The following is a 15,506-nucleotide window of genomic DNA, read 5'->3' as shown; positions in this document are numbered from 1 at the left end:
CTCGGAGTAGTTTTCATGCTTTTTTGGTACTTGGGGTCTTTGGCACTCGGCACCATCGGAACATGTGGTCTGAAGATAATTGATTTCCAGCCACCTGTGTTCTACTGAGCAAGTATATGACCCATCCGATATTGCCAGATATTATATTCCAATCTGACAAGCATCAGAGGTTTGTACAAAGTACTAGTGTTGTGTGGATCTTGTGAATTTTGAGACATTTTTTATTGTTTACAAACAGGGTTTTTGATTAAAATACTTTTGAACGTAAATAAACTTTTACTCTATTTTCAATCCAACGAACAAACGATATCAGTAGTAGGAGCTGATCTGTTTATATCAAATTGATTGTTTAGATCGAATTTGATTGACCACGCTCTTATACCAATTGTTAGGATCTGAGTTTGATTGTTGTGACAGTTAGGATGGAAATAATAAATCAAGATAATACAGAGATGAAAATATGCAGTGGAATAATTAACTTTTCAATCACAACAATGAAGATATTGCTTTCATCAAGATGCTTTTATAAATTTGTAATTACAAGTTTACGTATGCATGAACAATTACAACTCCCCCTCAGCCTGATCACTCCTTGTTTGTTCGTACAAAATGTCAAGAGGAAAGTGATGAATAGAACAATATAGGAACTGTTCTATTTATAGTACAAACGAAACATCTGAAGCATCTAAGCTGACGTCACCTAGACAACGACATCTAACAACCTAACAAACTCCTAACATCTGCTAGAGCCTAAGCATTCTTATATTGATAATAAAGTAAAACTATGTTCATCAATCATCTGTTGAAGATCCTCTATTGGACTTCATCATCTGTTGATCCCCTGCAGACCTTAGCTTCATTAGACTTTGTCTTCATCAGCAGAGGGTGATCAGACATTTGCTTCAACAGACTTTGTCTTCATCAGCAGCGGTTCTCTTTAGCAGACCTTTGCCTTTAGCAGACTTTAGGAGAAGCAGATGTTAAGTCTTTGTCATTGGGAGGAGCAGATCTTCAAAGCACTGTTATTTGCGATCAGAGGTTGTAGAATATTTTGGCTTTCTAATCATCTGTTCTTTTGTGGCGTTCACTAGATTTAACAGGTGTAGAGTGGCGTTCCCTGTCACATAATGTAACACCCCGAAAATATAAAACTTTATGTTAGAATTATAAAGTATTAAATAAACAAGAACAAACTAACAAGGAATAGATAACCCAGTTAGATACGAGTCTTGAGATGCCATATAAGTGGATTAAAACACCTAAATTATAAATTAAACAAAAGTTGAGGGACTTAAGTTGTTAAACTGGAAACTTGAGTTATTAAAACAAAATAATCTACACCAAACACACACTTAGTGTGTGTCTGGTCGATCATAAACACAGGGGCGAAAAAGAGCTCCCCCACCAAAACCTACTTGTGCCAAATTGATCAAATTGGAGGTTCAAATCAATCCCAAATCGATTTTCAAGCACGGATTAGTGATCACCTTGTTGAAGGGATCATAAGGTATGCAAAATTTTGGTGTTTTGATTCATCTCAAATTCTAGGTAAATTGTGAAAATCGAAATTAAGCTTTATTATGTGATGTTGAGATGAAACTTGTAATGAAAACAAGTTTAAGACTGAATCCTAGTTGATAATTTGCAACAATCTTGTTTAGAATTATGAAACTTGTGATAACCCATCCATAGGTTAAATGGGTTTTACTAAGTAGATGAACACAAGAATAATGATTGTTAAAATTGGTATTGCTTGATTTCTCTATGATAATTTTGGTGTTTGTATGCATGCTTGACATGAGGAAATCGAAATATGTATTGGAATTGGTGAAAATAACAAGTCATGAACTTGATTCTAGCTATGTAAAAATTAGATCCGCTAATGCCTAAGTGAGGATTAAAATGTTAGAAATCGGATGAAAACGCAAGTTTGATTTTTATATCGAATTATGCGTTAAAGATTATGAAAAGAGTTCTAAATTGGTTGTGAATTGAACTCTTTAGGCAAAGAATCCGGAATGTTGAGTGGACAAGTCGGAGGGGATACGCGCTTGAAGGGGGTGCTCTAAAGGTACGTGACTTTGGTGCCGTTACATTACGTATAAACGTTTGGTTTTAGCTTGTTAATGGTGTCATATTGTAGTATATGCGTTTGACATGTCATTGAAGTGGCGAAGTCCATTCAACACTCAAACGGGTCAAAATATTGGTTAGAAATAGTTTGGCTTGACATTAAAGTGAGGAATTTCACTCGTCAACCAAACGGGTCAAAACTATGTCCTTATATCGATCTTGCGTGTAAAGATTCGAAAGCCTCATATTGCGCTAGTGCTAGATAGCACTTTAGCAATGAATGGTTATACTAAGTTAAGTCTATGAATCCGTGTTATCGGGTCGAATGGTAGAAACTAGTTGCAAGAATTGCATAAAGTGGCAATGCTTGAATTTGTAGAAAACAAGCATGAAATTCGAATACGAGCGTAATGCCATGTAATGGTACGGATACGCCAAGAATTCCAAGCCCAGTGAATGGGTAAATAAGATTAGAATGCCAAAGAATGGATTGGCAAACAATTTGCACACGTAGCTAATGGGTCGAATAATCGAAACAAGGATTTGGTGGACCATTCGTTCATAATCCGGGTTTCGTTAAGTGATATATACATGGTTAGATCCGTAATTTAATACGGACATATAGGAAAAAGAATCGGCTAAAACGGATATGTAAATAAAAATTTATGCTAGTTTAAAGTTTAGATTTTAAGAAAATTCGGAGCTGGGCAAATATGCAGGTCCAGAAACTGGACCTGCTGGAAAACGTACTCCCCCGCGCCACGCGACGGGGTTGCACAATGCTGGCGCGACACGCGGGGCCGCCCGCGGCACGCGAAGGTTTTGTTTGAGTCGGTCGCGTGGCACGACATACCTAAAATCAGATTTTTTTGTTATGTATATGTTATTGGGGCTTGTCTAAGCGTATTTTAACATTGTCAAAAGTAATTATTGATGTGGTTTTAACCTTAGGTGATGCTCATTTCATTTCGGATGCCGATCAAGCGTGAAATCAAGAACCGAACACAAGTTTTGAAGCTTCCGCACTAATCTTATTATGTTTAGATAATGTTGCTATGTAAACACTAAAAATTCTTGAATGTTTAAACTAAGTAGTTGGTTATGTTAATACACTATGACAATGTACAACTTAGCTATTAACTAAGTTTTTGGTAGAAATGCATTTTGTTTTTGAAAGATGCGCATTTTATAATAAAATAATAAATAAGTAAGACGAGTGTTACACGTAAGCTTTTAGAGCCCTCAACACTATCCTGGGGATGCCAAAGGCGATATTATGAGAGAAATGATGGGCGTGAAAAGGGAGTGAAGAGTGGACCTCATTTGCAACTTAGGTGGACTAATGAGAACCCTACGTTTGGAGGGGGCTCACACCACCCAACCTTACGAATAAGTTTGAAGTGTGTTGAATTCTTGAATGTTTATGATAACTATAAAATTTGTAAATTTAAGCATGCGTAGTTTTAGGAAAATATACTCGGTGTTTTTACCAAAGATCACACATTATAAGCTTTTGAAAAATTCACTTGCCTCCATATGGTAATAGAGTCTTTTTTTTGGGTAAAGGGTTACCCCGGTGATTCTATATATTCACAAAAAATAAAAACAAGTAGTAAGGTAGCATCCTTACTAGTTCAAACATGGGACATACCCCCATGAGAGTAAAACCAAAAGAAACCAACTAAAAAAGTACACCAAACCGACCACTAGCCAACATATCTAGAACAAAATAAACGCCAAAACTACATGAAAGTCATTCGTTAGCCATCACTATATCAGCTCCATGAATATCCCACTTCTCCAGTAGCTCCCAAACTCTAGCATTGTTCTTGAATTTGAGCCCCATCAATTTATATCTGACACTTTCTAGAACAGCCTGGCATAGAACATCTGGAGGTCTTGTTTGGTTCCTGAACAACCGATTATTCCTTTCCTGCCAGATAGTGTAAGCCAACGCTGCCACCAACAATCTCGAAACCATATGAGTTGCTGATTTTGAACGAGAGTGCAGACCAAGCCATTCGAAAATATCACCCCACGTTGAATCCACATTTTCCATACCCGCTTTGGACCGAACCATTTCCCAAACTTGCATGGAAAGCTTGCACTCGAAAAATAGATGGGCATGAGAGTCAACATTTCCATGACACAACAGACAACACATCATGTTCATGTTGTTACAACGAGTATGATTCCATTGCAGAATTTTGTCTTGAGTGAGTAACTTACGTCGCACAATAAGCCACATCAGAAAAGCATGTCGAGGGATACATTGAGAAAACCAAATGATTGCAGCCCAATCCACCTCCTGCTCCCTTGTACGGACAGAATCCCAAACTCCAGAAGAAGAGTGCTCAGCCACAATATCCCCATCTTTCCATAGAAGGTGATCTGGAACATTTAAATTTCGATGCAAGTGATCAAGCTGAATAAGGACTGGAAACATATCCCTCCAAGCAACCGGCCAAATCCAAGAACCATTAGAATATATATCCGCAACGGTAGCATTGAGGGAGAAGCCCTCTCGAGTAATCACTCTCGGAGATAAGAAAGTACATAGCGGACCAATAGAACTCCATGTGTCAAACCAAGCCGAAGTATTTCGGCCATCTCCAATCATAGACCAAACATGGTGGCGAATCAAAGACCTAAGTTGCACCATCTTCCTCCAACTCCAACAACAACTAGTCGGAACCTTGTGATCCCAAAAATTCCGCCCTTTCAATCGATAAGAGTGGATCCAAGCAACCCACAACGAATGACGATTACTTAGAATACTCCAAATATGCGAAACCATAAGAGCTTTATTAAAATCAGCTATCTGACGAATACCCAAACCCCCTTCCGTTTTCGGCACACAAACAAATTTCCAAGAAACTTTCGCCCTACACGCTTAGAAGAAGATTGAGCCCAAAGGAAGTTCCGAATTTTAGCTTCCAGCTCCTTTACCACCCTCACTGGCAAAATAAAAACCGAAGACCAGTATACATGAAGAGCAGAGAGAACCGAGATAATAAGTTGAAGTCTACCAGCGAACGACAACATTTTATTCTTCCAATTATCAATCCGACGCTCTAGCCGTTCCACAAGAATGCTACAATCTTTGTACAACAGCCTAGAAGAAATAAGAGGAACCCCCAAGTACCTGACATGTAACGAACCCTCGACAAATTGCATAATGTTCAAAATTTCACTTTTAACATGATTCGGAACATTACAGAAAAATCCTGTACTCTTCTGAATACTAGGGACCAACCCCGACATTTTAGTGAAATTCGTGAGGGAAAGCATAAGACATCTAGCCGAAGCCACATCACCACTAGCAAAGAGGAATAAATCGTCCGCAAAACACAAGTTAACAATTTTTTGCTTCTCACACTTATTATGAAACCGAAAAGAAGAGTCAATCCTTGTTGCATGGCTCACAATGCAAGTCAGGACTTCCATTACTAGAGTGAAAAGATAAGGGGACAATGGGTCACCCTGCCTTACACCCCTCTTTCCTTTGAAGAAACCATGAACATTCCCGTTAACGCAAACCGAATAAGAGGCCGTAGACACACATAACATGATCCAGTCTACCATTCTGCTATTGAAACCAAACCCAAGCAACACAGTTTTAAGGAAACTCCACTCCACCGTATCGTAAGCCTTTTGGATATCTATCTTAAAAGCACATCTCGGGGGACCAAAATCACGATGGTAGTTATGCATTAATTCCTGTGTAAGAAGAATGTTATCTGAAATTTTCCTACCCGGAACAAAAGCCGATTAGTTAATGCTAACAACCTCATTCAAAAAACCCTTCAAGCGATCTGGCAGCACCTTACTGATACATTTAAAAATAACATTGCAACATGAAATAGGACGATAATCAGTAATAAAAGTAGGAGATGACACCTTGGGAATCAAAACGACAAGGGTGTGATTAAGTTGTTGGAGAAGATTGCCCGTGTTAAAGAAATCAAGAATCGCATTTGAAACGTCATTCCCTACTATTTGCCAAGTACTCTTGAAAAACTCAGCAGTATAACCATCCGGCCCAGGAGCTTTATCATTCCCAATCGAAAACATAGTTGACTTTATTTCCTCCATAGTCACTGGCCGAACCATATGATTAGCACTCTCGGGGCACAATTTATTACAAACGAGATCAGGTGAAGGAACCAAAGAGAATTGACCTTCACAACCTAGAAAATGCTCATAATGATTGACAAAAGCTGCCGCCACCTTATCACCCTCAAACAGGTTTCCATTAGAATCAGAAATGGCCACAATACGGTTAATATGGTTCTTACATTTCAACGATGTGTGAAAATATGCCGTATTAGCATCGCCAGCACGAAGCCATTCAACTTTAGATTTCTGCTTCAGGAATCTTTCCTCATCAAGCGATGCTTCCTAAAAATCACAGAGAATAGAAGCCTCTTGAGACCGTAAAGACTCATTCATCGGATCCCTATCAATGTCTCGCTGGATGTCCTCAAGCTTTCCTCTTAAAGTCACAACCTTTTCATGTAAATTCCCTTGCTGAAATTAGAGAGCGCGAAGAGGGGATTTCATTAGAGTAAGTTTCTTAACAACACGGAACTGGTGAACCCCATTGACATTAACATCCCACTTTGAGCTAACAAGATCCAAAAAACCAGGCTTATGCACTAAGAAATTTGCAAACTTGAAAGGTTTCGGTTTAGAATGATCAACCGAAAACAACTTCACCACACACTGTAGGATCGATTTCGACCCGAATGAGTCGATCGGAAGAGCTCTAGTCTGTTTCAGAGGCGGAAACTAAGAAAGGGATGTGAAAAACAGCTGGAATTACACTTTAAACCTCTTGTATATTGAAATGACAATGTTTACAATAAGAGGAAATACCGGCAGCACTTCGGTATCACTTTGCCCGTTCGTTACAAATGACATCGTTTGAACCCTATATATAGTACTAGACCCTTCCGTTTGAAACATTTCAAACGGACACCTTTCAAACTAAAGGGTTCAAACGGCCACCCTTCAAACTAAAGGGTTGAAATGACCACCCTTCAAACTAAAGGGTCGAAATGGAATACAAATTCAAACGGTTACATTACATTTTAAACGGTCATGCATGTTTTCAAACAATTGGACCATTTCACTTGATGATGTATATGATGATGTCACTCATGTGATGTGATCATCAAAGATGATGACATAAACCTTGATCAAATCCGCAACGAACCCGAGACTTGACATAAGACGAAGTCGACAGATGAATGCACTAACAGACTCCCCCTCAGATGTTGACGAGTCTTAAGTGTCAAGTCTTCACAATCTTCAGTCCTGATCTGTCTCTAGGTTTACCTCTCAGTCTTTTCTTGCAGGTCTTCAGACTCCCCATTGCGATATGCTGGCATTTCTTCGAATCATCAGCATCATCAGCTTTAGAATCGTTGTCTGGTTTTCTGTCTAACAGCTTCTCATCTTATCCTGCAAAAGCTCTACCTCAAAGTAAATTTCTCACACATACATATTTCAAACATAAACACATGTACTAACTCCAACTCACTTCTCAAAAACACAATGATTTTCCAATCTGATGAACCACTTTAGGGTTTGATTATGAAAACATTTAATTCCAAACATACACTCCCCCTCAAATATTGCCCATCATGTTTAGCACTCGGAATTTTGAAAATCTGCTTTTCAATACCAGTTGTCGAAAATCTTTTTGAGTTTTCAAAAATTTATGCTAAAACACACTGAAAATCTTTTTGGATTTTGGAATAAAGAAACATGTAATGCAGTAAAGAAATATTGACAAACAATATTTTTTGTGAGTTCGTGTAAGAAGATCATATCAGATTATGAGACAAATCACCAACACCGTTATGCTTGATTTCATTTTAAGTTCTAAACAATTTACCTAGATTATCAGTATATCATTCCACTTCAATTATCACACAAAGTTTAATTGATCCGAGATACGATATTATTGTCTTAGATACTGACTTATTCGTGTGTCTCACTACTTGAATATACTCCCGTATCCAGATTCTAATATTTAGGGGTATGCGAGGGCCGAGGTGATTATACTACCAATGATATCTGTATATAATTTAAGGGGTATGCGAGGGCCGAGGGATCTCAGGTCGATACTTCCGTATGCGCAGAGAGATATCAGCTTCAACTTATTGGCGTGTCCCCTTTAGAGGATCTTTTAGCATTCAACTTATTGCTAAGTATTATCCGAGGACTAGGTCAGAACTTCCATTCAGCAGAAGTCCTGGGATAATACCCCAGATATCATAGAGTATAAAGACCTAGTATATTAGAAAAAAGAACCTTTCAAACGAGATTTCAGGGGTTACCTATATATCCAAGTTTGTGTTAACCCACAGAATAAGCAAGTTTGAAATTTATGTTTATATCTCGTTACAACTTACTAAATGTGTAACAATTTTGTGAAAAATCTACTAACATATCTAGAATAAAATTGTTTATCACATTTGAACGTTTCAAATCTTTAGCATGTTGTGACAGCTTACTGATGTACTATCATTTCCTCTTTTCACAACGAAACTCATTTTTGAATTTTATCATGTTTTTGTATTTTTCAAATTTTCAAATGTTTTTGGATTTTCTGAAATTTCCCTACTTCCCCTAAAATGCAAACACATTTCAAAGGAAATTTGAAAATAACTAGATTCTTGACCTACTAATAAATTCAAAACAAACTGTACAGAAACATGACAACCGATATCAAATCGCTTCAAATCGCCATCCACTAGGCATAAACAATCTGAACTCCCCCTTTCACAAACCATTTTCTCATTTAGATTTCAAAACACTTAAGTTTGTTTTAATCAAAATGATTTTTCCGGAAAATGAGTTTGTTAAGATAAAAACCACATGTAGGTTTATCACTTTGTTAAAAGCAGGGGTATGGTTCATCATCTTGGTCTTTGTGTTATCATGAGTTAGTAAATCAAGTACAACTTAATGTCCCTGATTTACTAGTTTACAATTAAGCAACTTGTACCACTTGTAAAATAACCATACAATACCACTTGTATGTTTTTTCAAAATGCCGATTCCTGCTTCGCACTTACTAACCTGGAAGCTCCGCCGTAGTCCTTTCAACCTGTAAAGTTTTAACAGTTTTAAGAATTTTTCATACAAACTCATAATACATGAAAGATGCCGATTCCTGATCCACGATTACAAACTTAGGATCTCCGGCAAGTCAGGTTTTTCAAGCAAAGAAAATGTCCACCAAAGCCTGACCAGCCTTGGGTGATTTCAGTTCAGATTTTGTTGGGATGTAAGTTGCTTTCTTTTTAGCGTAGAAATCCTTTACCCCTTTAACCTTCCCACCAAACATTTTTCCGAAAATTTTCTTAACTTTCCCATTAAATGCTTTCTCAACATCAAAACTATCCTTTTCAGAATAATCCTGATTTGAGATTTCAGACTTTCCAGCTTTCCTTTTAAAATTCTCAGTCCTCAATGGTGGAAAGTGGTCGTCATCCATTGAAGGAACTGAGTTTTCATCACTCTCATCAACCTGTGGCTCCTCTGATTTTGTGGAATCAGATTCATCGCCAGATTTTACCTCAGATTGCTTAACAACCCATTTTTGGTTGTCAAGTTTTACACTTCGCCTGTAAAATCTCTTCGAACATTCACCAACTTCAAATGTTGAATTTTTGAAAACTTTAAATTGTTCAGTTGGTGGTTCGGTTTTATCAACAATGACTTCTTTCAATTTTCTAGAAACTCTGTGTTTTGTGTTCGTCGCTTTCGGACAGTTCCATGCAATGTGACCAGCTTCATTGCATCGGAAACAGGTTCTTGTTTCTTTCTTCACATAAGCTCCATTCTTTCTCTTCTCGGCAAGAAATTCTTTGTTAGATTGTTTCCAGAATGGGCTTTTTGCTTCCTCTTCTGAGCTTGTACCTGAAACAAATTTTGTATTTGTTTTAGAAAATTTTTCATTTTTATAGTTTTCTTGTGGAGTAAAACCAAGTCCTTTCTTTTTGTAGCTACGATTTTGGTTTGGTTTCTTTTGAAAACCAGAACCAGAATTGTAACATTTTTTCTTGTTTAATCTTTGTTGAACTCTTGAGGTGTAAAATTTAGGTTTACCAGTAAGATTTAAATCTTTTATTTCAGAAATATTAATTTCTGTAAGTTTGAAAACCTTTTTGATCAATTCATTTTTAACACCCCTTATTAGAAACTCTTTATCAAAATATAATTTGTCAGAACCATTCAAAGTATACACAACTTCAAACGTTTCTTCATTCTAATTAGATTTTGATAGCAAAAATTCTTTACTATAAACCCGTTTTCCTGACGATTTTGAACTCTTTTCGGACGAACTTGAACTCCAGACTGACTGACACGAACTTTCGGACTCGGACTTTGACTCAGACTCCTCATCGTTTTCCAACACCTGATCGACCACTCGTTTTATCAAATCGGACTCATGATCTGTGTCGGACGCTGTGAATGTGACGTCAATATTGTCCGGTAAAACATCGGTTATCTCGGATTCTAGCTTAATATTGACTGCCTGTTTTAGTTCTTCCTCATTAGGTTTTCTAGGCGAGTACCCTTCCCAAATCGGAGGCGGACACTTATTATAACATACACCCTGTTTCTTACCAGTATCCTTCTTCTTCTTTGGCTTTGTTTCTTCATCTTTAAACGCTTCAAAACCTTCAACTGTCGGATAAATTCTATCAATTATGTAGTCACAACCTTTGTAACTTTGCAGCAATCTTCTGATTCTTTCATTTTCAGCTGCTTCATTATCCAACTCTTTCTTCCACTTTGCACATTCTTCTATGTACAAGTTGATCTCTTTCTGCTTTGTCATCATTGTAGTATTCATCATCTTCAAAGCTTTCTCTCTTTCAGAGTTAGTCTTTTCCAGGCTATTCACATGCCTGTTCAATACATCATATGACTTTTTCAAGTTCTGTACATCAAACAACAATTGTTCTTTCAACTTTTCTAACTCACTAAACCTCTCATCTTTTTCTATACATTGTTTACAAGACTCTAAACATGTAAGACATGGTTTTTTTTTACTTCAACGATCTTCTCGCTCTTCTCTTCATCAGAAAACACTTCTATCCATTCCTTCAGCATTTCTGGCTTTCGAACAATATGTGCAATGAAAGCATGCACATTTGAATCAGCTGGAATGTATTTGTCCCAGCTAAATCCTCCAGCCATTTTCTCATCATTTTCTCATCATCTTGATCAATAATGCCATAATAAGCTTTCCTGTTTGCATCCTCGATCCTTTTTCCATGTGCCGTTTGAGCTTCCTTTTGTTGATGCGGTTGATGAGTGATTTGCTGATAAATGGTCTTCCTATAATAATCATCTTTCCCAGCAGACTCCTTTGCTCCTATCGGCTCCTGATTCTTGCACTCTCTTTTAAAGTGGCCTTTCTCCCTGCACCGAAAACAAACAACTTTAGATTTGTCAAATCCAAGATTAGAAAGATTTGCATCCAAGAAATCAGTTCTCCCTGTAACCAATCTAAACTTTTCTTCTCTCCTCAAAACACTCGCTAAGGCCTATTTAATATCCATCGATTCTAGCTCCTCTGCATCAATTTGGTCATAATCTTCCTTTGTGAGCATCAGATTGCCAATTCTTCCAGCAATCAACCCTTCATAAGACTCTAATGCAGTGACCAATAATCCCATATGATGCTTTACAACTTCTTCAGAATAATTTTGACCATTTTGAAGATGTAGAGCTACATTGCACTGAATCGAATGCCCATTTCCAGTAGATGCACTTTGAACACTTGGAGGATTCACCGTTGAGAACCTACTAGTGTTGACTGATCCTTGACTGCTAGGTGGAGACTGATTTCCAGCACTAAATGCAGTTTGTATCTTTGGATTGGCTTCAGCAGTTTGAACATTTCCTTTATAGTACAATTTGATATCTTGTTGATGAGTTGAACTGTTCATTCTAGCAATTTTCTGTTGCTCCAGATCCTGTGCCTCCAACTTCTCTATAAACTGTGCAATCGATAACCTGCTAAACTGTCCGGAATTCTTTAATATCATCAGATAAGTACCCCATTCCTTTTGCGGTAACGCACCAGCAAGCTTTTCTACCCACTCTGCTGGAGTTTTTGTTATCTTCAGCTGTGACATAGTGCGTACAAGATGACAGTATCTCTTAATGAGAGTCTTTGTCGTTTCACCAGGCATGCATGTAAACAATTCAAACTCCTTTTTCAGCAATGCTGCTTTACTCTGTAGCATCTCGGTACTTCCTTCAAACTTCTTTTTAAGAGCTTCCCAGATAGAGTAAGCATTTTCATCGTGTTGAAGCAATACAAATATATCTTCCTTAACAGCTTGTTGTAGCAAATTAATCATCATTTTTTCTGCTTTGTAACTTTCCCTCTCTTGTTCACTGAATTTAGAAATGATTTTATCAACTCTCATAGCGTTTAGTGGTCTAAAATATTCAGTTTCGATGCTCTCCCAAGCTTTTAGATGATTTGCCTGCACCCAATTCCCGAACCGTTTCTTCCATCCGTGATAATCTTCAATTCCCATCAGTTTCGGAGGTTTTTGCATTGTTTTGGTTTCATTCTCCATTGTCATGGTCTTTGTAATGTCAGACGGACTAGCAGGGGTTGTAGCAAACGCGTTGTAAAACTCAGAATCCATGCTTTACACTTGTATCACGTCGATCTCGAATTACCTGACAATCTTGAATTACCTGATATAAACAAACAAACCAAACACAATCAGTTTAATCACTTATCAATTAACTGAAACAAATTGATACTCTGTGCGAACTGAATCACTTGAACTGATGAATATTCTGTGTAGACTGAAGTTTGACACACTGTGCGGACTGAATGTTGACAAACTGTGCGGACTACTATGACCCGGACCAAAATCAATCCACCTGGAGACTTTCAATTCATATGAACATATTCAGTTTCAAACGATCTGAACCGAAATCAAGTGATCTTTTCAAACGATCTGACCCTATTTCATGCAAACTGAGTTCCCTTTCAAAAGACCTGGTTCAAAGTTCAAGTGGACTAGACCTTTTCAAACGACCTTGAATATCTATACCCACTTCACACAACCTGACCAAACTGTTTGAATCTTCAAAACTTGGACTGTAGACACTTTCGAAAACTGTGTCGGCAACAACAATTTTTCAAACAAATAAGATTGAACCGATACTCTCGTTGTAACAACTCTCACTAAAATTAATATTTAGTATGATAATTATCCAATAAGGAAACCCTAATTGAGACACCCAAGTGATTCTGCACAAACCCTAAAATTTCCGGAATAATCAGAATCAGGATCAGGGCCCCTAAAACTCAAGGGGGGGGGGGGTTGAACCTAGTGGACGATTATCCTAAAAACGCGTTGCCTAAATCTGATTGGTCGAATCTATTGATTCAGCATAGCTAGTCCCATGTGTGGCAACCCTATAGTCGATTCCAACCCTTTATGGACCGTAAAGGGTTAGGCTTACGGTCCGTAAGCGTGTCCAATTTCGTGTATAAATAGCCGACCTTGGCTCATGCTTTCTGTTGTTAAAACGACGGCCAAATTCCTCTTGTACGTCGAGTTATACTAAACACAGTCCAAAACACACACACCACGAAGTGCTGCTGCAATCAAGGTACTAACTCGATCGCTGTTCAATTCTTTTCTTTCCGTCAGCTTTTATTTTGTAAATAATAGCTCGGGATTTTGCCCTCTAAACCCCGAAACTCTGCCCGTTATTAGGGTAATAACTCTAATCACTGGTACGATACTTTATCCGATTGATTATAACTATCCAACGATTGTCTAAGTGCTGCTCAAATTGAGTTATACTTTGTTATTCATTGTGATTTCGACTTGAATGTTTGAGTGTTGTCCAAACTCGGACTATACTCTGTCATTCGTTGTGAATCCGCTGAATTATTGAGTATTGCACTTGTAAATCATTGTGAGGGTTTTATCTCGTGATTATCGTTAAAGTTGAATTGAGTTAATACACTAATACGAGTTCTTGTGTCTAGAAATTAGAACTCATAATCAGTAAGCTGTTAAACTAGTATATCAAACTTAGCAGTTAAGTTAACTGAGTAGACTAATTAATTTGTTAATTAAGTTTAGTATGATTAATTAATCAGTGAATCAATATTAATTAAGCTAACTAAGTTATTTAGTTAAATGGTTAAGTAAACTTAATAGTTAAGGAAACTTAATGGTAAAGTAAAACTTAATAGTTAAGCAAACTTAATAGTTAAGAAAAAATTAAATAAATAAAAGAAAAACTTAATAACTAAGAAATCTTCCTAGCTAAGAAAGACATACTTCTTACCTATAAATAGGAAGCTTAGGATTCATTTTTCTTTGCTCATTTCTTCCTTCTTCTCTCTATACGTTGGTGTTCTAACCAATAATCACTCAATCGCTATTACGATTCATTTTCCGACCGATCAATATATCCAATGGATGTTTAAGTGCCGCCCATATTAGGGTTATACTTTGTCGTTCATCGTTAATTCGATGAATGTTTAAGTATCGCACTTTGTCGTTCGTTATGAGAATTTGATCTCGTGAGTTATCGTAAAAGCTGTATTGATCATTAACCCGGTTTTTGTGAGATTCGTTAAAGTTCGAATCTCATGACTACCGTTAAGGTTTGATTTGGGTTTTACACCAATACGTATTCCATTCTGTTAAACTATGTATTTAATTACCAAGAATACTCCCAACTACACCCTTACAATCAAACAAACTATTAAATCATCAGAAGATCCAGAATAATAAAGTGCATCTTAATTATCGGAAGAAGTAGAATCAAGAAGTTTGTTAAGTCAATCCTTATACTGATTTGTGAGTCATTCTCTTTTTATCAATTATTTTACAAAACTCCATATTATTTTCCAAAGTTATAATTACAGTGATTAAGTTTATGTAATCACCAAAGTACAGCCGGTATGTGGGGTTTTGTATACATTACTTGATAATCGTCACCATTGGGGCAGCCATTGGGTGATATGACCAAAATCACAGACACCATTGGACAGGTGGGCCAATGGGTCGAGTGGTAAAGTACCGTGGGTAGTTGGTTGATATCAGAAACATTGTAAAAGATCTTAACATTGTAAATTATAACAAATGTGTCGTTTTCAGTAAAATGAATGATTCACTCAGTATTTCCCGCTGACAAAACCTTTTTAAAACGCGTTTCAGGTAATTCCAGTAGATTGGAGTAAGAATTGGATCCGGCACTGAAGGACTTCAAGAAGTGGCTTATTTTATTAATTAAATCAAATTAAGAAATATTGTTTTATTAAAAGCTACCTTTGTAAAACATGGAATTTATTCCATCTATTTAAATAAAATCCGGTGTTTCTAAACTCTGATAATTTTCCTAACTCACGA

The 15,506-nt window shown here is 37.1% G+C and overlaps 1 protein-coding gene across 1 annotated transcript; it reads right to left on the bottom strand.

Moving 5' to 3' along the window:
• Positions 1-3,826: 3,826 nt before the first annotated feature.
• On the bottom strand, positions 3,827-4,735 carry LOC110896117. Its single transcript, XM_022143555.1, has one exon. It carries the CDS (start codon positions 4,733-4,735, stop codon positions 3,827-3,829), a length of 909 nt encoding a protein of 302 aa, XP_021999247.1.
• Between the last annotated feature and the right edge of the window lie 10,771 nt (positions 4,736-15,506).

The sequence above is a fragment of the Helianthus annuus genome, chromosome 2 (assembly GCF_002127325.2).
Source record: "Helianthus annuus cultivar XRQ/B chromosome 2, HanXRQr2.0-SUNRISE, whole genome shotgun sequence".
In the NCBI taxonomy this organism is placed as follows: domain Eukaryota; kingdom Viridiplantae; phylum Streptophyta; class Magnoliopsida; order Asterales; family Asteraceae; genus Helianthus; species Helianthus annuus.
This window is presented reverse-complemented; position numbering and strand designations above follow the sequence as displayed.